Genomic DNA, 21,804 nt, shown 5'->3' on the forward strand with positions numbered 1-21,804 from the left:
AATACTTTGTTATGTTTTGTGAAATTTAATTCAGTAATGGACTGTTCAGCTTTTTAAGGAAAGCGCTTATTAATCTTCTAAATGACAGAATTGAAAAATTGATAGCAAAAGTAACTTCTAAGAATAAAAGTTGTTTACATGCTCCTATCCTAAAGTGATGGGGAAAAGCCCTCCTGGGAGCAATTTTCCTGCTGGGCACTGTGGGGAGGACCCTTGGCAAGGTTTGAAGCAGCTGGGTAAGATTCTTGGCTGTTGCTGTATTTCTGCCTGCTCAGTTTTGGGAAAAGCCACCCATGTTGGCAGCTGCCGAAGACTCAGATGAGCGCTCTCATCTTGTAGTAGTGTGCGTATGTGTGTGTGAATATGTGGATTTTATCCAGCTGTGTTTTCCAGAGTGTTTCCAGTTGCCAGAAAGGAGCTCTTTCTTGGACATGAAGGAGGTGTAAGGGATTCCTAAATACTTCCAGGAAACTTAACCTCCCACAAACAGCAAATGCTGGTACATGAGGCCACTATTGACCTGCACTATTTAAAGGGAATCTGAAGAATTAATGTACAGGGATGCTGAGTGTTTACATACTGAAAAGAGATAAAAGACATAAAAGCAGTGGTATCCATAGCAACTAGAATTTGTTTTGCTTGCTTGCGTATATATAGTATTTTGAGACCCTGGTATGTATGGAAAAAAAAAAACAACCACATGTGAGCAAGTCAGCTGAACTGTGGCTTCTGTGGTCGCAGTCTATTCATATCTACCCAAAACTGTATTAGAAGTATTGCACTGGTAGGAATGTTATATGTATTTTAGTATTACACTAGTTAAATATCATTTTGTTTCAACTCTTATAACTCTTCTGCAAGAGAATCTGATTTCAACTGAATTAGAGGAATTCTTTTAAATAAAACCAATCAATGTAAGCAGTACCCTTCCCTCCCAAGCCCCATCCTGGGGAAAAAAAAAGCCCTTCCCGCCCAACAGCACTCTTCCCTGGGTGGGACAGGGAGGGGGAGCCTGGACTGTTGGCAGATTGACTGTCACAAGGCTAATGAGTAGGAAAATCGGAACAGAAACTTTTAAAGGCAATAATTTTTATTTTTTCTTTCTTAAGGTTGAGAAATTTTGAGTCATTTAGTATTTCATCCTCTTCTTTCTACCCCCGGTATTACTGACTTCCAAAACTTTCTACTAGGAGAATTTCAGTAATGACAAAAATGGAGAACAGGTCTTTTGAAGGAGTAGATGTTGTTGTCTTTTTGTTGTTGATGAAGAAAATCAGAGCGCTATGCTTTGAATGGTAGAAATTGAGTGGTCTTCTGAGAAAATGTTTGCTGCTATCGCTCTGTCATTCTAAATATAGCATTTCCTCTTGATAATGCTTCTCGCTGCTTTTATTTATCAGAATGTTATGCTTATGCGTGAATAGCAGACAGACATTCAAAGCTAATTTCTCTTTCCTTCCCCAAGATGGCCAGACTTGAGAAGTGTTAGACAGGAATTACTTCCATGCAAAATGTCCTCTTCCCACTGCCCTTCTGGTAGAGGAAAAGCAGCCTGTCTTACGAAGCTGCTCCTACTCAGTTTTGTTTTTTTTTTTTTCCCTTCCTCAGTCCAACCCTTGTTAGTTCCCCTCATGGCCATTGAATTAACGGAGGCTGGTGAGGGCCATATAACACTTCTTTGGATGCATTGCTGTGCTCTGTTCTTAGCTTTTCACAGGCTGTTCGTTATTCCTCACTCTTAATTGGTTATGTCTTGTTGCCCCTGGGACTGGATTAATGTTTTGTTAGTACTGGCTGCTGAAATCACACAACTGTGTGAGTCCAAGCAAAACATAAGCTAAGCTAAAACCCTACTAATGTGGCTGAAACAAGACAGATAACAGACTTGCTGTAGCAAAATTTCCAAACTGATTTTTGCAAATACAGCTAAAATGAAACTTAGATAGGCATAATCATCAGTTGGGAGTCGGTGGGCTTTGTGACCTTGGCCTACAGAGATATGATCCACTGAGCTTCTTGGGTTTTGTGTCCTGTTTGGGGAGGGCAAGAAACCCCCCACCCTTCCCCTTTTATTTTTTTTTTTTCTTTGATAGTTGAATAGTTCTGTTAAAAGTGGGTCGATCTCATTTTTAATTTCTTGAATAGTCAACAACTTATTTTCTTCAATAATCAAAAGCAATTTTTTACTTCAGAAAAGCAGCCGATTCTGGAAATGTCCAAAGCTGATGTGAGTCATCGCTGAAGGTTTTAAATAGTTGAATGTGATGTTTGTTTCCTCCCTTCCATGGCTCAAAATGGTATGAATCACTTTTTTAGTGTTTCCCAGATAATAGTCTGAGCGGAAACAGTGTGTATTTCTGACTCAAGTTCTTAAATGTTGGTGGAGGACTCCCTGCCACTGCTGGTTTTGGCTGTGTGGGAATTCCATAGGAATTTCAGACAAACGTATGAAAACAAACATTTTGTCACTATGGCAACATACCCACAAGGATTCATGTGGTTGGTGACATAAAACTGTGAAATCCCTCTACTGACCGGCGTAACTGACTTGACTTTTCTGCCTAGATTCTGTAAATAGTACGGGATAAAAATTCAGTCATGAGAATCACTTTTCAAGTTTGTAGAAGGTCTTGTAGAACACTAGGATTTGTGTTATATCTCTATATGCCACTGTTCTTATCTGCTGAAATGAAAGTGTCTTTTATGAACTCTAATGTCTTCCATAGTTTCATATGCTCTTAGTCAAATCCGTGTCTCTCTGTTCTTTCTACATAACTTGGAGCACAACTCAAGACCAATACAAACTCCAGTGTAATCGAAGCGGTGCTGAAAAAAATCAGTTAATGAATTTTATAGGGAGAAGAGAAGGGGAAAAGGAGGAGAATGGCACATCTGTATTCAAGAGTGATATTGGGAGGAATAACCTTGATGTGACTTGGAAAGGAGTAGCTGATTTGTCTGTCATCCCAAGATCATCCAACATGCTGTAATGACAGCTTTTATACGTTACCACTTAGAGCGGAGTTAGTGGTAGAATCAGATTGGTCACTTGTCATAGGCGGCAGAGCAACTCTCATTTCTAGAAATCTGCCTGACTAGCATTTGCTTCTTCAGAAGCTCAGCGTTACGGTAATTCAGCAGAGTTTTAATGAGGAAATGATAAATTTTATTCCAGGTTTCTTGGCTCCAGCTAGAATGTCCTAATTTTCAATCTCAACACCAGCACTGTCCAGTGCTGAATCTGGGCACATTGCGTTGTGCTGCTTTTCCTTTAAGGGGGTTTCCAGCCTTCAGCAAAATAACCAAAGTTAAGAAAAAAGCAAAGTGAAGATACAGGTTATTGTCTCGTAGCGCATGCATCTAACTGAGCCTCAGTGGGGAAGCTGACTGGCCCTACAGACCAAATGTAATGCATTCCTAATCATCTGCTGGAGAGAAACGTGCAGGATTAAAAAACAAACCAAAAAAGCATCCAAATCCAGGGAAGGTGGAACTTGTTCTTTTCCCATGTAACAATGAAAGATCACACTCAGGGTTTTTTTTGATTAAGCAGCTGGTAGGTGAGAATTGTGCTGCTTTTTTTTTTTTTTTTTTTCCTTGTGAGACAGGCATAAGGAATTGGTCAGAAGAGGCTGTCAAGCCCACTGTGCCATACTTTAGAAAACCCCAAGGAGATCTACTGGTATTCAAGGATGCAGCCTCTGAGAGGCCTGTGGTGATTGTGCATTATAGTATCTGTCTCTGAAGCCCAGACCAAGCACTGTATTTGCAAGCCCCAGAACACCTACTGAAGAGGGGAAAGCAAGCCTGTTGTATGGTGAAAATGAGACAATGTTATGTTGACCTTTTGTGATGTGGGTTAGTCTTTTTTTGTAATAAATGATGAGCTTGATTCTGATTTCTCTGCAAAAGCAGTATTGCAGGAAGAAATTTTTTAGGGGGAAATAGATAAAATCAGCACTTCCTGTGCTCATCTTTAGAGCATGACTATAGATCAGTAGGAAAGTAGATCAAAGGAGATGTACTAATTCTTCTTGGTGTATGCGTGCGCCTGTGTGCCCAAAGGGAATTCTCTTTGTTTTACCAGGTGCCCGAATACAATTTAGTAGGATCATGTTTTAGTTAATTTATAAGATTGTGTGCAGTATTGGTATAAACACTTGCAAGGCAATGTGATAGATGATACGAAACTTAAGATTAGGAATTCTGCAGTCAGTCATTCATTTGCTCCAGCCAAGCTATCTTTATCTATTCCTTCTCCTTGGGAAGATGTAAGAGCATTGCTCTGAAGCATCAGGCTGTCAATGCCAGCTGTGACACTGGGTTGATGTCTTCTAATGTCTCTGGGTTGTTTGTTTTGTTTTTTGTTTTTTTTTTTGCTCGGCTGTTGTTGCGTTCCTGCCCAGTCTCACCTCCCAGCAACTGGCTGGGTAGTGGTGGGAGAGGGCAGTTGATGTGTGAAAGAGCAAACAGGGGCTGCTGAGACTGAGCTTTTGGGTTTTGTTTTGTTTGTCTCCTTCAACTCTCCTTTTTGAACTGGTGTGCACAGCTGAAATCGCTGCCTTCGGTAATTATTCCTGGAAGGATACTGTGGTTATTATTGTAATTGATGCCTTTTTCAGTGCCAGAAAACAGATTTGGCTGTGGGCATGGTCTGAGCTGGAAGGAACTAAGGAGGCCAGAAGTATTCTTGCTATCAGTGGCTCTTCTGCCTTTGCTCTGGCAACAGGTGTAAATAGCTGTAACTGATCTGTGGGCCTCGCTTTTCACGTTATGAAAATGTTTTTTTAAAACTGTCGTACTTGCAATACGAATGTAAGTGTACAGCTAATAGTTGTGGGTTTGTGTGGGTTTAACAAATGCTGAAGTGTTTTGCCTGCTTCTCTCTTTGACTGAACTGATATTTTGAGATAATATCTTCTCCATTTTCCAATAGAAGTTGTCTTCTGTCACTTATCTTCTCCACAAAAGAAAAGTTGCTTTAAAACCAACCCGTCTCCTGTCAAAAACCCACACCACACGATCTGAAGTAGTTTGTCTACATCTGTTTTTCTGTCTTCATGGATGCAGACTTATCTTAACTATCCATAAGAACATGTGTGGATAGATGCATCTTTTTGTGGACTCTTTTCCCTGAAACAGGAGTTGTTTTAACTTCTAGTTAATTTCATAAGGCTGACAACTCTGACTTGTCTGACTTGTATGGTTGTTATTTTGGAAGGCTGTTGGGTGTAATAGCTGCCTCCCATTTCTGTCAAAAGATGGAGAGGTGGGTGCTGTTAAATACAGCTGATGAATCAATAGGAGCCCCCAGCCAGAGCACATGCAGTCTTTTATAAAGTACCTTGAGAATCTGAAGTCAGACAGACAGGAGGACTTCTTTTACGTACTGTTTGTTAACGTAAGAATGGAGTATTGATTTTGATTACAGCGTTGTACACTAAAAGAGCACAAAAAGAAAGCTCCTGCCAGTGAAGTTAAATCTGGCCTAAATAAAAAGGGAAGTGTTGTGGGTGATATCCTAGCTAGCAAATCATGAGGGAAGATGCTGTTTCCTCAGATTTCCACTTTCTTTAAAGAGAAGTAGGACTTGTATTTGCTTTTCTGGTTTTTAGGAATGTCTGTGCTCGCTTCTCTTTTTTTTTTGTTTTTGTTTTTTTTGTTTTTTCTGATTGCTAGACTCCATATTTTGGATGTCAGAGATAATTTTTAAGGTTTGATTTATCTTGTAGTATGGTGATTGTAAGATGCTTCAGCTGAGAGTTTCTCTACCAGTGTGTTGTTCAGTTGTACAAAATACGCAAGAAGTCTCAAAAAGAAAATTGCCTAATAAGACTTTTAACACTTTTAAGATATTTTGTTGTTCTTTGATCAGATAATATTTCTGAAGTATTTTTAAAAGGTTACAGTTTGATTAAGTATATAATTTAAGTTTACATCTCAATCTCAAACAGGCATTTTGCATCATTAAGTTTTCTTATGCTGGTCCAATAGAGAACAGTTAGAGTGAATGCTGGATTGTTTTCCTTCTTTGTCATATTTGTGTGTCAATTTTTATTGAGATGACTTTTCTGTTACTGGTTTTTATTAATTGCAAAGTCTTAATTCAAAGAAAATGCATGACTACATAAAATAGTTCTGTAGATTAATAGAGGCTATATACTTGCTTGAGAGAAAGAATTTAAGAACTGCCTGTGATATCTGTCAGGTGCAAGTGAAGCTATTTTGCTTGTCCTTGGAAGCAGAAATGTGGAGTCCTGAGGTTTAACCTAGTCTCCTTTTTCTGCATCCCAGCTGTGCATATACTCTGGAATAAACAGAGCAAAACTGGGAAGAAAGGTATTAATTTCTTATTGCCTTAGACTGTTCTTTTTCCTGACTCCACCTCATTCCCTCAGGAGTGGGGAGGAAACAGCAGAGGAGTTCAGCTGAGTGACTCACAAGGCTTCTAGAAGTATTGCAGCTTATATTCATGGTGATGCTGAACACTCATCTCTGTCTGTATGTGGGCAAAACTTTAGTAAATATTCTAGCTAAATTATATAAAGATCTGCTTATACTGGGACATGCCTGTGTACTTAACAGCTGTAGCTATTATGAGCAATCTTTGTCTTCTGCAGAAATGCATAGTTTAGGTCTTTGTTTTGCAGAACTGAGACAGATTGTTTAAAAAATAATTCATAAGCCTTACTTGATTTTAATTTTTTACATTTTTTCTGGAACCTGACAGAAAAATTTCCTTCCTTTCCTAGATTCTTAATTATACATAATATTAAATGAAACTAGTTGAATTAATCTCAGCCCAAAAAAAAAGACTTGGTAGATGCTGATTGGCAAGAGAGAAATCTTTATTTCTCTCTTGGTAAGAGAGAACTGATATTTCATTGATATTGATTAATTGAATTGATACTGAATGTGCTTCAGTGAGGTTTCTGGTGTCGTCAGCAGTGCTGCTCATCCATTCCCAGAGAAAAGGGTAGATCTGTAGAAAAGGCTGCTATTTTTAGTTGATTCAGAGTTCAGGTTTTTTCTGTCTGGTGTGGACATGGCTGCTGTCATCCATGTTTTAGCCTTGCAGGTTGCATTCTTGTAATATATTCTCTTTATATGCACCCATGAAAGGCTCTTGGAATTTGATTTACTTAAGGGCAAGTGTAGTTTGAAAATGACAACATTTTGTTGGTTTTTGTTTTGTTTTTTTTAATTTGTAAAAAGCATTGTGTCAACGGTATGGAGATCTTACTTTGCTAACAATTAGATATCGTGGAGGCTATTGGGTAGATCACCCCTCAAGCCCTAGTAGACGCAGCATTCTTTTTTAAAGTTAGGCTATTTTTGACTCTTCTTTGCTACTACTCGTTTAATAAGGTTTCTTATAGGAAATGTGTGACATGTGGAGAAGATGGATGCTGATGACCTGCTGTCTTCAGTTATTTTGTGTTTTATTAGGTTTCTTATAGGAAATATGTGACATGTGGAGAAGATGGATGCTGATGACCTGCTGTCTTCAGTTATTTTGTGTTTTATTAAGATAAATTGAAAAGGATTTTTTTTGAGAGACGCAGTAGTCTTTCTTCATACCTTTGCAAAGATCCATTATAATTCCTAAATTAGTTTGGGGAGAGGAGGCTTAAATTAATCTCCTTGAATTTACTCTGACTTCATTCTCTGTTACTATTATCTCTTCTCCCTCACTGAAATTTATTAGTCTAGATAATCTGCTGAAAAACAAACCTCAGTTTGGTTTCTTTCAGTAGAATTGTGAACTTCAGCTTTTAGCTTTCAGAATAGCTGTTAGGCAGCATTGGAAACTTGTATTTTGCAAACCTGAGGATACCTTGAATTATTTTTTTTTTTTTTAAGTTGAAAAAAGAGATGGTTAGAGGCGGTTGCATAGAGCTGAAGGCAGTACTTTCAATTGAAGGGGAAGAGAGAAGGCAGGGGGGAAGATTTTTCTGTTCGGTAACTTCCGAGCCCTAGTTCACTGTGACCAAAAGTTAAATGTTGCTAGAATTGGGTTGTTCTTTGGTTATGGAAGTAATTTTGCACACACACATTCCTAGCATGAGTAAGTAGTAGGGTTGGTTTTTTTATCTGCTTACTTACACGGTTTAGATTGCTAACAAGATCAATATAATATTGACTCAGTTGTGTTGGTTCTCTTTCTAATGCAGACTGTGATGTATTACCTTTTAACTCTTTGACCATAGTAATGTCACCCTTCAAATATATGTAATGTTATGCAAGATGTAATATGTTAACTCACTTTTGGAAATAGTTTATATTAATTTTATTTTAATTATAGCGAAGATTTCTAGAATCTATCCGAGTAGATTCAAATATTTTTAATTTTCTGAATTTTAACCACAAAGTGTGAAGTCCTATATTTTTATTGTAACTGTTGAATTTCTAGCTGAATTTTTTAAGTGTACTTTGGAGCATTAACTGCAAAGATCAAAAAAACGGACCACTTCCAGATAATTTGAATTAAGCTGGACATTATCTGTATCTAGCAATTCCAAAGAAAATGTATGGAACTGTTAGCATTTGCTTACTATATAAACTTAGTGGCTCTCAAAAAATGTTCATTTACACTGAACATACGGTATTAGCTAGAATATCAGGTGTGCGTGTAGTATGAAACCCAAGTATATGTTTTTTCAGTGTACTTTGCTTGTAGACTGAAAATGTGATTTTTAATGATTTTTTTCCAAATGCATGTTTAGTTATGCAAGTGAACTACGGTGCCTATACCTTAGGGTATTTTTCACAAATAACACCCAAAGTATTTTCTAGGTTGTGGTTGCTGTGTTTCTTGGCAGACAGTAGGGTGTTGCAGTAGATGAGGCTTGAGGACATCCTTGATTTTATTTAATCTGGTTTTGCTGTGGCCAAGAAGAACATGAGTTTTCATATATATTCATATGAATCTGTGTTATTTCTTTTTAATAAATGGTTGAAATGCTAGAACAAAGCAGTGTAGTGTACAAACCATTGCTTTTTCATAATTAAGACCAAAAGCATGACATTCCAATACAACTGGACTCCATATAATGAACAGAATATTTTTATAAAGATGTTTGTTAGTCACATGCTGTAAATGAGAACACTTGGGAAATCTGAATCGTAGCTGAAATTTCACGGTGAATCAGAAAGTGGTGCAATATTCTGCCAAGCCAGCAGTCCCGCGCTCAGGGAGCCCTACCATAAGGTATTCTGTCGCGCTTATAAAAACCTTCACTTGCAGGAAGTGTCACTGGATGTGTGGTAAGCAGTTTATTACGTTGCAGTGAAGCTATCATAGACATTATTTCAAGAGCGCTGATGTGAGCTTTTCCTGCCTGTAGCCCCCAAAGGTGGGAATTCAATATGTCTATTAATATCCAGATCATTTAATTATACCACTTAAACCTGCCTGTCTTTCTGCCTGGATTCATGTGTGAAACCTGAGTGCAAATGTTTTATCAAAGAGCTAGAAACTCGTTTGCCATTGACAAATTCTGATCTTAACCAGCCAAGGGAGGACGTTAGAAGTGCCTTCATGCTGCACAGCAGGAGCAAAAACCCTCCCTCTGTTCCTGTAACACTGAAGCTTATCCAGCAACTTTGACAGAAGCCATTTACATAATACACCCACAAACCAGCACCATTTAGGCAGATTCAAGCTGAAATATTTATTCAGCAAGTTGTAGGGCTTTATACTATATTTTTATTATTACATGAATGTTGTTATAATATTAATATTATATTTAAATGATAGTGCAATTTTTTTTCAAGCTGAGGATATCTCTGTCAATACTAGCTGCAAAAAACCCCATACGTTTGGCCATTAATAGCTGGCTTTTTAACAGTCAACTGATGACTTCAAGAGAGATTTTATTTCCATTTCATTTTCAGAGTATTCATGTGGGGACTTTCTTGTCTTCGACGAGTTAAGGAAGGACTGTTTTGCTGCTCCGACTGGTGCCATATGAAAGCAGTTAAAATGCTGGAATTGTTTACTGCCTAAATTGTTGTTAGTCAGCAGAGCCAGTACACCAGATTTCTTTGCGGCTTTTAGTGGAAAATATTAAAACAGTCGCTCTTTTCTTCAGTTATAGGATTTTTACGTTTTTCAGCCACGTTAGTCACAGAACTGGCACAGAGGTAACTGCAAAGACTGCCCCCAAAAAAAGGAAGGGGGGAAAAAAAAAGAAAAAGGCGCTTTTTTTTTTTTTTTTTTTTTTTTTGGTGCCAGAGGAAGTTGCATTGGGAGCAGCGGCTGGGTTCTCTGGTAAGTGTGACATGTGAGCATTACTAGGCATTTCATCCTGCCAGGCTGCAGTCGCTGCTCGCCAGGCTGCTGCTCAGTGGGAACGCTGCCGTGGCGCTGGAGGCTTCTGCTCGGCTCCTACCGGCTTCTAATGACCCGCTCGGACAGCTAGGCTTTTTCATGCTTCGCAAGGCTAGCTGCTGATTGTATAATTTAACTCGCCAAAGGGGAAAAAAAAAAAGACAAACCCGATAAGCAGAAGCTCTAACTGAAGAGGAGAATCAGGTTGGCACAGTGACAGATGTTCGGATAAAGAAGTTGGCTCAGAGAAGATGTACGGAGTCTGATTTTTTTTTTTTTTTTTTTTTTTTTCCTCCCCCTCAATCTGAGTGAAGACTATCATGGGAACTGCATTCACACGGTGATCAAAAGAAACACTTGAGTGATGAACTGCTTTTGCAGAAGAAGTCTAGGGCAGTAATTTGAGCTTTTGTGTGCAGTAGCTAGCTTGTTTTGCTGAAGCATTCTTTTTTTCAACGGTATTTCTGCCTGACGCGTTCCCTGATGAAGAAGCCGGAGCTACGGCCCGGCGAAGGAAAAATGAATGGCTCCGCATTGCTTGTGTCCCTGACGGAGTAACGCCGTCTGCCTTGCTGCCGTTTTGGGGGGGAGGCTGGATTCAACCGGCAATATTATTCAAGGAGTTCATTGTCCCTGTGGTCTGACTCATCGCATGTAAATGTACTGCAGCCGCGCTGTACGTTGCAGATATTTTCCTTGCATGGGAAAGAATTATTCTCCTCTAAGCAGGTCCTGAATAACTGCTGGAAACGAGATGCTTTTTTCAGGCCGGACTGCTTTTTGACATTGGGAAAGGAAGCTGTAGGATGACGGGATGATCGGAAGGCGCGTTTATTTTCAGGCAGCAGAAAGGCTGCGCCGGCTGATTTAAAACTGACCTTGCAGGAGTTTGGGTATAGCTGCGGCCGTCGCTCTCGGGGTGATTGTTCCTTGTTCCGTCCTCGGCAGGACGGTGCCGTGTCTTCTGCAACAATGATTTCACTGTGGGGGTAGGAGGACACTGGTGGAAGTTGTGACATTAACAAAGACAAATTTGCTTCTGAAAGGACAGCTGTGTGGGACAGTGAGTGCTCTTCGGATGGAATTGGATCTTGGGATATTTTTATCAGCTGTTCCACAGTTTCACTATTGTTGTTTCGATGCCTATAGGGGGATTTTATTTTAAAAAAGAACAACTTTTTTTTTTTTTTTTTGTTCTTCAGCATTGTCCTGAACATCTCAGGGTATTTAAATCTGAAAAATGAAGTGTAAGGGGGGACTAAAATGTCCTTTTTCAAATGCTAATACACCAGCGGCAGCACTCACAAGTTTGTGAGGGTGTGTGAAACAGGTGAAAGTACTTCCTCTGCAGTTCCCGTTGCAATACCTGTGGTCTAGTTCCAAAAATACCGTTGCTGGCATTTTTTTGTTTGCTTTTGCTTCCGCAAACGGATCGAATGAGTCGAGTCTGTATTGTTGTTTTGGAGGAGGTGGAAGATGATTCTCCCACATTTATTTCCAAATTACCTCAGGAAAATGTATCTTTATGTCCGTCGCCCTCTGGAAATGTGCTGGTAAGGCATGTTGTTTGTTGGCGTATTTCCTGCTTATAATACTTTCACAAATACCAATAGTAATTTTCCTGAGATTAACATGAATATGCGTGGTGTTGAAACAAGACAAGGTGGTAAACGGTGCTTATACTTGAGAAGGGGAAAAAGCTGAAACTTTGTTGTACTATTAGTATTTGCAAGGGCTCATTCTTTTTCATGTAACTTTATTTATAGTGCAGCAATAACAGATCTCAACTCTTGCATGATAGCAGAGGATCTTTAGAGGGCTCAGTAAACTCTATTTGAAGTAAATGGGTTTTCCCTGCTCTACTTCTCATTCCTCAATGGTACATTTATGCAGTACCACTTTAGAGACTGATGTAATCGTCCTATTGCAATAATATGCTGTGTTTATTTTGAGAACAGACAGAGTATATAGTGTACATCAAGCAAGAGCAGTTCTAAGCTAAAATAAAAAAATAGCATAATTCATAATCTTGATGTAACTGTTAGATTCAAGTTACCACTTTCTGGAAATGATCAACACTGGGGACTGTGCTTTTACTGGTTTAAATTATTTTATTTTGTCAAGTGACTAACTAAAATCTTGCTAGCATACCTCAGCAGCTTTTCTTACTTACTAAGAAATCCTGCTATATTTAGTAATAGATGTGTGTGAGTGTGGATTTGTTACCATACTTATCTAATGCACTTTGCCTTCCCACTCTGTCTAAACAGGTGAAAAAGCGTCTAGTAACTTTAGTCACTTGCTAATGTAAAAGGGATTTATTTGCTTACACTGTGTAGAATTTGCAGTATGTAACAACAGCCCTAATTTTATTATGAGGAGTTCTCTTTTCAGCTGTTATAAGCTAGTCTTCTGGGCCTTTTTTTTTTTTTTTTCCAATATGTCATTGACTTAGAGTATGTTCCTGTGTTTGAGGTCTAAAAGTCTTGGAGTTTCTGCAATTCTAAATACCGTTGCGGATTTCTTTATTTCACTGCCTGGGGTGGTTTATTGTGTGTCATCATCTTGTGTTTGTGTTATTTATCAAAAAAAGTATGTGAATCACTAAAAGCTAAAGTGGGGTTATATGCTAAGATGTGTCTTTTCTTCATTTCAGCCACCATTGGTTCAAGCTATATTTAATGGAGATCCTGATGAAGTTCGAGCACTGATATTTAAGAAAGAAGATGTTAATTTTCAGGTAAAAACAAACATTATTAGCTTTGAATACATCTTAATTTTGTTTTGATATAGCTTTCTGCTGTACTAATCACTATAAAACGTAACTGATTCGTGAGCTATACATCTTACTGCTTTTATGTAACAGGAAAAGTAAAGCCTATACATACACTTAATACTGGGAAGAAGGAGGGTAGATTTGTAGATTTGTGTTGATAGTAAAGACCTACTTCAGTATTCCTTTTTAACGTTAGTTCTGCAGTGCTTGGGTAACAAAAGTTTGTTTGTACAATTGCATCAGAGTTTTTAGGAAGTTAGACTGGTTAAGTGTGGTGCTACGTAGACTTTCATTCTCTTTAAATACAGCATATAGTATACATAAGACAATTATAAGAAAATAGTCTGAGGTTTCAGAAGGTAGGTAAAATAGTGGCTTTTTAAAAGGGAAACCTAATGATTATATTAATAAGTAAAAATGAGAAATTATGTTTATATGTCCTGTTTGCGGTGCTGTGAACCCAGACACTGCAGACTTAAAAAATGTACTGAAATTAAACTGAGTTTGTTCTATTGGGTGAAATTCAGGTTGTGGACAGCAAGCAGTTACTGTATTTACTTTCTGTTAAAATTCTAATACGCATGTTTGGCACTAATCCAGGTAATATATCATACGCTCTTTACATTGATTAGAAATTGTTTTGATTATTAAAGCAGACAGACAAACTATTTAGGCTTAACGCTGTGGGAATGTATGTAGCTGTTTCTCCTACAAATGCACCAGAACAAGAGTGATGCTAAAAAGCAAAGGCTAACGTCTGGATGCTACATAGTGCCTAGTGTATGACCATGATAATTGCTTACACTTTCTTCTCGAAAGATGTAAACCAAAAGCAAGTATTTAGTTTGGTATGTGTAATTTGACATTTAAAAGAATTCTGCAGAATTTATATCTGACCAGTAACAGCTGAAGTATAAGGGAGCCCTCCTGTTGTCTTGAAGAGCTTGAGTAGGACCTTGTATAAGTAAACTTGCTGTCAAATCTAAAGTTTTGTTTGGTAAGGTTGGACTTCTTTTCCTCTTCTTTTTCAGTAGTTTTACATGTTCTTAAACAAGATGGTATGATGGATTATATAGTATCAAAAGGCTTAATCTGCTGTTTAGTTATGAGACCATTAGCTGTGTATCCTTCCAGTCTTTGCATGTGTACGCTCTGGTCGCGTTGCCATTTTTATTTTTAAAAGCTGATTAGTCTGTTTTGTTTCATTTATATTCCTCCATGTGTAAGTCAGGTTTAGCATTCCCAGCTACGGTGCCTGTAAACGAAGTTAGGTTAGTATCTTTCTGCTTTTTTGGTTATCTATTACAAAAGCCTCTGATAGGTTTCAGTACGTGGTAGTGGTTTGGTTTTGTTTTTTGTTCTATCTCAAATTTGTCAAAGAGTTGCCCATAAATATGAAGTCATCAGATGTGCTTAAAGAGGAAAACATCTAACTGTTTGATGTCTTCGAAGAGGGTTACTTCAAACTGGCCGGTAGTTACAGTGAAGAAAAACATTGTAGGCAGAATATTCAAAATCTGGGGTTTTTTACATTTTACATCTTAAATTTTTACTCCATTCTGTAGACATCTCCCTTTAACTGAACGTTTGTGCATTATAGGCTGGTAACACCCAAGGTGTATTTAGAATCCATCCAGAACAAATATAATGTTTTTTCACAGCCACCTTCTTCAGCATAGGCAGATGCTTATCACACATGGCCACTCCTTCCTCCCATGGCAGTCCTAGTCTTACTACAGTATTTATTATTACATTGGCATATATCCCTTAAAACACTGTTTGTTGAGACTAAGCAAGGATGTAAATTCTCCCATTGTTTGGCAGAAATGAATTAAACTGCCTAGTTGATTTTTCTTTGTGTGTGTGTGTGTTGTTCTTTTCCTTGGGTTTTTCATTTGCTCTATGTACTTGGCTGGAGATAATATATTCCTACATAGTCTAGATCCAAAGTTGTCCTCTTAGTTATGTGTTATAAATTGGTGTGGACAGGAGGGGGAAAAGTAAAGAAAATGAAATGGTTATGTATATTTCCTAATAAAGAGAAGGCTTGTGATAAACTGTTTTGACCGTTGTGGATTGTTTTAGACCAGTGTATGCGTTGGATTTTTTTTCCACTTCGCTATCCAAGTGCTTCAGTACAGTTGTTTGAATTCCGGAGTCATTCCCTCCAATGCCTCTGCAGAGTCCTTTCCCCCTCTCAAGAGCAACTAATTATTTTGCAGTTTGTGTTCTAATAGTTGAGATTCCTTCCTTCCTCCCTTCCCCAGAGCATGGGTTGGACTCTGTAATTGGAGACCTCGCAGGGTTCTGCAAGTAGTTTTGCCCAGAAGTGAACTGAAGATAGAGCTATTGTAAGTCTTTGTTGTGACAGTGACATTCATCTAGGAAAGCTGTTAGCGTCTTGATGAAATGTGGTTTGTGGGTTGGTTTTTTTTTTCCTTCTGTTATCATCCAGCTTTATTTACCTTTTTACTTTCAGGGTATGTTATCTTTAACATTAATCACAATTGGCTTAATACTCTTTTAAAGCTGAACGAGTTGAGTCTGCGTATTTGGCTTCCCAAAGCTAGGCTGTGATAACTGTTTGATGTTATGGTAACATCTAAAGATTGCACCCAGTTTGGGCTGTATTAGAGCATTATTCCTAAAACAGATGATGTCTTCTACCATAGTGTTATATTAAGAAAGATTCTGAGATGGCTGGCCTTTCATAACATGAGTTGCTGTGTGTGACTGTAAGATGATGTACTAATAGCAAAAGGGCTTTTTCAAGAAGAAGATTGTTCTCTGTTCATGCCATGCCAGCCTCCTTGAGTCACAGGCTCAGTCTAGATTTAGAAAGTATGTATTGTATTCTATTCTGCAGTTGTAATCTTTTGTGAAGAAAGAGCAAATTGAGTGTGTCCCTAGCTGCTTAAACTGTGGAAGGTGCACTCTCTTGAGGCTCTGACTAATGGAAAAAATGAAGGGGAAGGGGTTGCATCTCCCTCCCCTTCTCAAGCTTTCCTGGAGAAGCTGTAGCAGCTTGTTTCATCAATCAGGCTTAAATCACACATATCACATACATCAAGCCTGATGTAGTTTCTATTATATGATTGCTCTTGCTGTGTTCTCTGTGTGTGTGTATATATATATATATGTTTAAAAAAAATATTCTTTCTTGGTACCATCTTGAGCTTTTGAGACTTGGCAGCAAGGAAAGTCTTCTGTTATAAGTGACACATTTAATATCTCTTTATTAGTTAATGGGGATCCTCAACATTTCTTGCTCTTGCCGATTAGATTGGTATGGCTGGATTGAATTTTATATACTTTTCAGCCCTTAGTTTTAGCCAACATTCAGCGTTGCCTTTTCTAAATCAGGATTTGTTTGGTTTTTTTAAGATTTGGAGGCCTGTTACTGTTGCAAACTATGCTGTTGTTGTTTGTAACCAAAACTTTTATGATGTACGTTCAGTTTAAAAGATCATGAAAGTGGAATATTTAATTTCAGCTATTTGTTAAGAATATAATTTTGTGAAGGGAATACCAGCTCACTGTCAAAAATGATTGAAAAGTTGCAGATCTGACTATTGAAACAATTGTTCAAAATCAGAACAATTTTTCCTCCTCCTAGACTTATTGGGATAACATTTCTTGCCATGAAAAGTGATACTTCAGGTAACCCAATATGCAGTTTTTATAACCCGATTGCACTTGATCTTAGCCAAGGGGATAACATCTGATCCTCTCTGGAACTGGTGTCAGTGTGCCCCTTGCTCTTCTCACCCTAAAGCCAAACAAGCGCTCTTTTTGGAGGAATCCCAAAATCATACAGGTCTTTCCCAATGTTACAAAATGCTTACTGCTCCTATTTAAAATAGTGGTATTCACATATGTGATAAGTGACTTATACATGAAACGCCTGTATCTTGCTGCTCATTGTGCTTTGTGAGATTAAAATAGGTTTAAACTATGAAGCATATTTTAAAGCTTCTTTCTGTGTGAGTTGGTGGCGTTTTTTCCAATATATAAAAATGTAAGATGGGAAAATTGCACATACTGTACTGAGGACTGGAGCAGTTAGGGTTGTCTGTATGATTTCTATTCTGGACTGTTGGCCATCCAGCACAGCTCTTAATTAAGTGAACTTTTCTGTAGTAAGTAACCAAAATAAAATAAAAGCTCACCTGTGCTACTGTTTTGGGCAAAAGGGAAAACAAACCAAAACAAAACCATAGAACCAAACAATCTTGTCTGCCCTCTCTAGTCCCCACCTGTATTAGATAGCAATGAAGTGTTGCCCATAAATCCCAAGTTTTTTTCCTGGGACTGACGAGGGGTATGATCTGGTAGCACCAAAGTTCTAGATACAAATAGGAGAGCTGAGTGTATGTATTGAACTTCGTTATTTCGAGCAGTTGGGTTGCTGCGTGGATGACTACTGCAGTAAAGATGTGGGCTTCCTTCCCAGTCCTGCCAAGTGTGGGTTTGCATAACTTCTTTTTTGTGTTATTTGCGTATTAGGAGAATGTTGCTGGATGTCGTTATAGGGTAATATATGACATCTTATTTGATTTCCTGCTAATCTTTTTATTTATCTTACTTTGCAGGTCATTGCATATATTGAAAGAGAAGCAAAATTGGTTTGTTAGTCTAGTGACAAGTCTAGGACTTCTCATAGATCATGGCATCTGTGTACCAGGAGAATTAGATTATCAAGGGTCTCAAATACCCTAGTAATTTAGGAATTAATAATGGAAATTAAAACACAGTTCAAAAACCAGGAAAGATTCTTTGTAATGCTGGTCTTGGTCAGCAGTGTCCTTAAAGAGGTTAAATAGAAGAAATAGATAATGGTTGTATGGTTTCCTGCCTTTCATCTTTATACTTAACCCTGTGGGTTGAACTGTGGGGTAACTTTTTTCCTGCAGACTTGAGAGTGCAGCGTAGAACAGAAAAGCCTGAATTACTTGCCTGAAATATGGAACACTCTACAAAATTTAGTAGAGTTCAGTGTTCTGATACTACAAATAAATTCTGTGCCTATTTCATACAAGAATTTTTATATATGTCGTTATGTGGAAAACTGTAATTGCTCTAATTCAGCTGTTACATTGAAATATCTCTCAGTGTAAAGAAATTTACATAAGTGAATATCGTGGCCTTGCTTAAAAACAAATAAACAAAAAGCCATAATGTGTAATGAGGTAAAAATAGTCTTTAGGAATTTTTTTTACCTTTACGTTCATTATCTTTCTGGATATTTTACCAGTGACTAATGTGGATAAACTTTTTGTTTGTTTTTGATTAAAAAGTGTGCATGCATGCGACTACAGTAAATTCACTTTAGCTTGACGTATCTATGCCTCTAAAAGCCTCTTTCTACGTTAATTGCTACTCATCAAGTGTTTGAGTTATAGCTTTGGTTATGAGTACCTTTTCTAACTTGAGTCACATTAGTGTAAGAATTTGCTGGTTGGGACAGCTGGAAGAAGTTGCCCAGAGCAGGTTAATCCATGGTGCTTTTCAAATAGAGGTAGCTGATCTGCAATACCATGTTTTTATGCTTTTGTTGGGGTTTGGGGAGGCTCCTTCCCTGTCCCAGGAAATGGTTTTGAAAACAGTGGGGAAAACTTTGACAGCTTTACGCGGAAATTTGCATGGGCTTGATAAAAGCAATGGGAAGGCAGGCGTGTCCAAACTATGCTCCTTTCCACTTCAGGAGTACTGGGACCATTGGTCAGAGAAAAGGTTTGCGATGTTTTATAATGGTTTGTGATTTGCTCCACCCGAAGTATTCTTGCAGGGAAATAATTTTTCAGGCCAATTCATTTACAGCCCCTCTTGTTACTAGATGAAGTTGCTGTTACTAGATGAAGCTGCAGGCAATGAGAGCAAAGCTACCGTGTGGCTTTTGCATCTAAACTGGTGAGAATAAATAGTGTTTAAAAGCTAGCATCATGCAGCAAAGGCTTAGGCAGGAGTTGTGCACAGTTTTTAAGTCTTCAAGCTGTGTTTCTGTTTTCTGTGTGTCCCAGGCATGCATCAGAACCAGGGTCGGTAACTGTTTTGTCAGGTTCGTGCAGGCAACGTAGACTATTTGCATGAAGGACTTGTTTTGTTGGCAGCTGGAGTTGGCAACAAAAACTTGCACTAACTTATTTGGTGCTGTGGAGCAACATCTTATTGTATTCCCTGGCAGGACAGACTGTGCAGGGCTCTTAACTTTTGGTTTGATTTGAACGCGAGGGAGGAATTTAAAAAAAAAAATATCCAGAAAATGGTAAAATATTCTGAAGAGCAAAATTTATTTGTGTTTTAGTTCCTATCTTAATAGGTCAGGGTATGAACTTTTCCTTTCTTAGTTGCAGTCATCTGGCATATGTTTTCCTTTTTTTTTGAAAGTGTCAGTCACTTTTTTTAAATAGGGTCTTTTGCTAATTTCCAATTGCAGACGAGCATTTAATAAAGAGACGCTGTAATTATTGTAACTTGCACTATCTAGACTGACAATGTGAATGAGTAGCTGTAATAATCTCTTGGAGGAGCACACAATTTAGACGTATTAAAAACAATCTTAAGATTTTCTCTCAAAAAATGTACTATCTTGAGTTGCTAATCATAGCAAAGAAGTACTTAGTAAAAAAGTGTGACTTCTGGTGTATTAGTAAAATACATAGAAATATTTGCATGTTATCTTTTATGAAGAACACTTTTATTCTCAGAGTGATTTAGAATGAGGACAAATTGTAGTTTCCCATCTTTTATAATGTGCTAATTATAGCTAGTGTGATTCTCAAGCTTTATAGCTTCAGGTTTTATTCATCAGATCTATAGGAAAAAATGTTTAAAACTTCTTGCTAATTTTCCATATGATTTACCTATTTCAAATCCTTGGTTTGTTGTTTTTTTTTTTTCCCCACTAGGCAGGTTTCTGCTTGGTTGAACATTATTTGTAAACTGCTTTTATTTCCAATTTAGAGTGTAGCAAATTGGGGGGATAAAATTACAAGTATTTGAAAGTATGAAAGACTTTTCAGTATGATGAGAACATAGAATGAGTTACAACTTCGAGTTTCATACTAGTTACTTTAATTCAGTTTCATCGTTTGGATTATTAAGCATAGTGACTTGCTGTGAATTTTCCTGCAAATAAAAACTGTATATTGAAAAGACATATATGTACGTGTGTGTGCCTATATATATACACATGCAAGTTATATGTCGACTGTGAGTGTCTGTGTGTGTGTGTATATATATATTTAAAAATGTTAGCTTATCTAATGCTAATGACAGTAAGCATATAATGAATAGACAGTGAGAACAGTCCTTTGAAATCACTGTAGGAGGTCGGAGAGGAAATAAAAAGTTCCTGTATAAACAAATACTAACAATGAGGATCCCTCCAGTTAATAACCAATGCTGAGAAACACAGACCTTGACTCAGCGCAGCAGGACCTGCTGGGCAGCCTCTGCCTGGAACTTTTGGGTGCTGCAGCAGAGTCTGAGAAATCCTGTATTGGGCAAAAGGGAGACAGTTGGACCTCACAGAGAGCAGGTGAGGTCAGGATGGGCATAAATCATAAAACAAGTTGAGTACACCTTCAGATGCTCCCACTGCTAACTGTTTATTGAGGAATTTAGGTTGCCATCTAATAAGAATTGAGAGAGCTTTTGTCATTAGATGGAGGCATTTTAAATACTTAATGGCTTTATTTAATTTGGTAAGTTTTCATTTTGCATGAAGTATATGTAAATATATTTTTTGTACATATGGGAGACAAGAAAACATATATTTTATATATAATATGTGTTATCTCAGAGACTAATGGTAGAATTCATGTTCTCCATGCTGTTTGCCCTTGGACTTCTAATAAAATACGTCCGTAGAACGAGAGCAAGAGGTTTGCTTCAACTTAAGCATTTGCTTGGACTTTTGTCCAACGTGCGTGTCAATGTACTGGATTGCTTTCTGCTTCTAGATAGTCTCGATACTAAACTTTCTTAATGTTTCCACTGCAAACAGGAACCCCCGTTTCCTGTGTGACCAGCCTGATGAAATGATGAGTCGTGAGACTATCCTGCTTTATAAAATGTTCACTTCATTGAAATTTCCTTACATCTGAAGAACAGCAGGGAAATTCTGTGAAGAACCCTATTTATTGGGAGAGTGTTTGTGGTCCTGTGCAGACAGGAGCAGGTTCGGCCTGCTCAGAATTTACAGCCATGCAACGGGCTTAACGTGGTCCTGAAGTAGCTCATATGTGAGAAGATAACAGGAGCTGGGTTTTAGAAGGGCATTGTGTGAATAGCACATCTAAGTTTTTTTGTTTGTTTGTTTTTTTATTAACAAGGTAAAAAGTTAGCTTATAAAACATCTCACTAAACATGCTTGAGTTTAGTGAGGGTTTTTTAAGCGAGTAGATACAGTTCATCATTACCATATGGGAATGTCCAGAGGTTATTTTGGTAAAGAATTAAGTCAGTTCTTAAAAACATTAATATTAATGTTACGTTTCTGAAGGGATAAGAAGAAATTTTGCTGCAGGGAATGTAGGGAAGCTTTTCCTATAGGAAAGCTTCTTCCACTTCTAAAGGATCTGATATGAGATAGTTTGCTCCGTGGATCTGAAGTGTGATTGATTCCAGAACCTGGGAACTTTGGAGACCTAATTCTTCAGAGTGTTGTGGAAACTTGCAGCAAATTGTATAC

General features: G+C 37.9%; 1 protein-coding gene across 4 annotated transcripts in view; it reads left to right on the forward strand.

Moving 5' to 3' along the window:
* ANKRD28 (ankyrin repeat domain 28) overlaps positions 1-21,804 on the forward strand; it is a 125,369-nt gene that overhangs the window by 34,598 nt on the left and 68,967 nt on the right. For 2 of the 4 annotated variants that reach the window (XM_054193169.1, XM_054193171.1), the window contains exons 1-2: positions 10,637-11,886; positions 12,990-13,073. In XM_054193169.1, coding sequence (XP_054049144.1) covers positions 11,770-11,886; positions 12,990-13,073 — 201 coding nt within the window. In that variant the 5' untranslated portion in view covers positions 10,637-11,769. Of the gene's footprint in view, positions 1-10,636; positions 11,887-12,989; positions 13,074-21,804 lie in introns of those variants that run through there. The other 2 variants (XM_054193168.1, XM_054193170.1) reach the window with 2 other exon arrangements.

Source organism: Rissa tridactyla, chromosome 2, assembly GCF_028500815.1.
Source record: "Rissa tridactyla isolate bRisTri1 chromosome 2, bRisTri1.patW.cur.20221130, whole genome shotgun sequence".
Taxonomy (NCBI): Eukaryota; Metazoa; Chordata; class Aves; order Charadriiformes; family Laridae; genus Rissa; species Rissa tridactyla.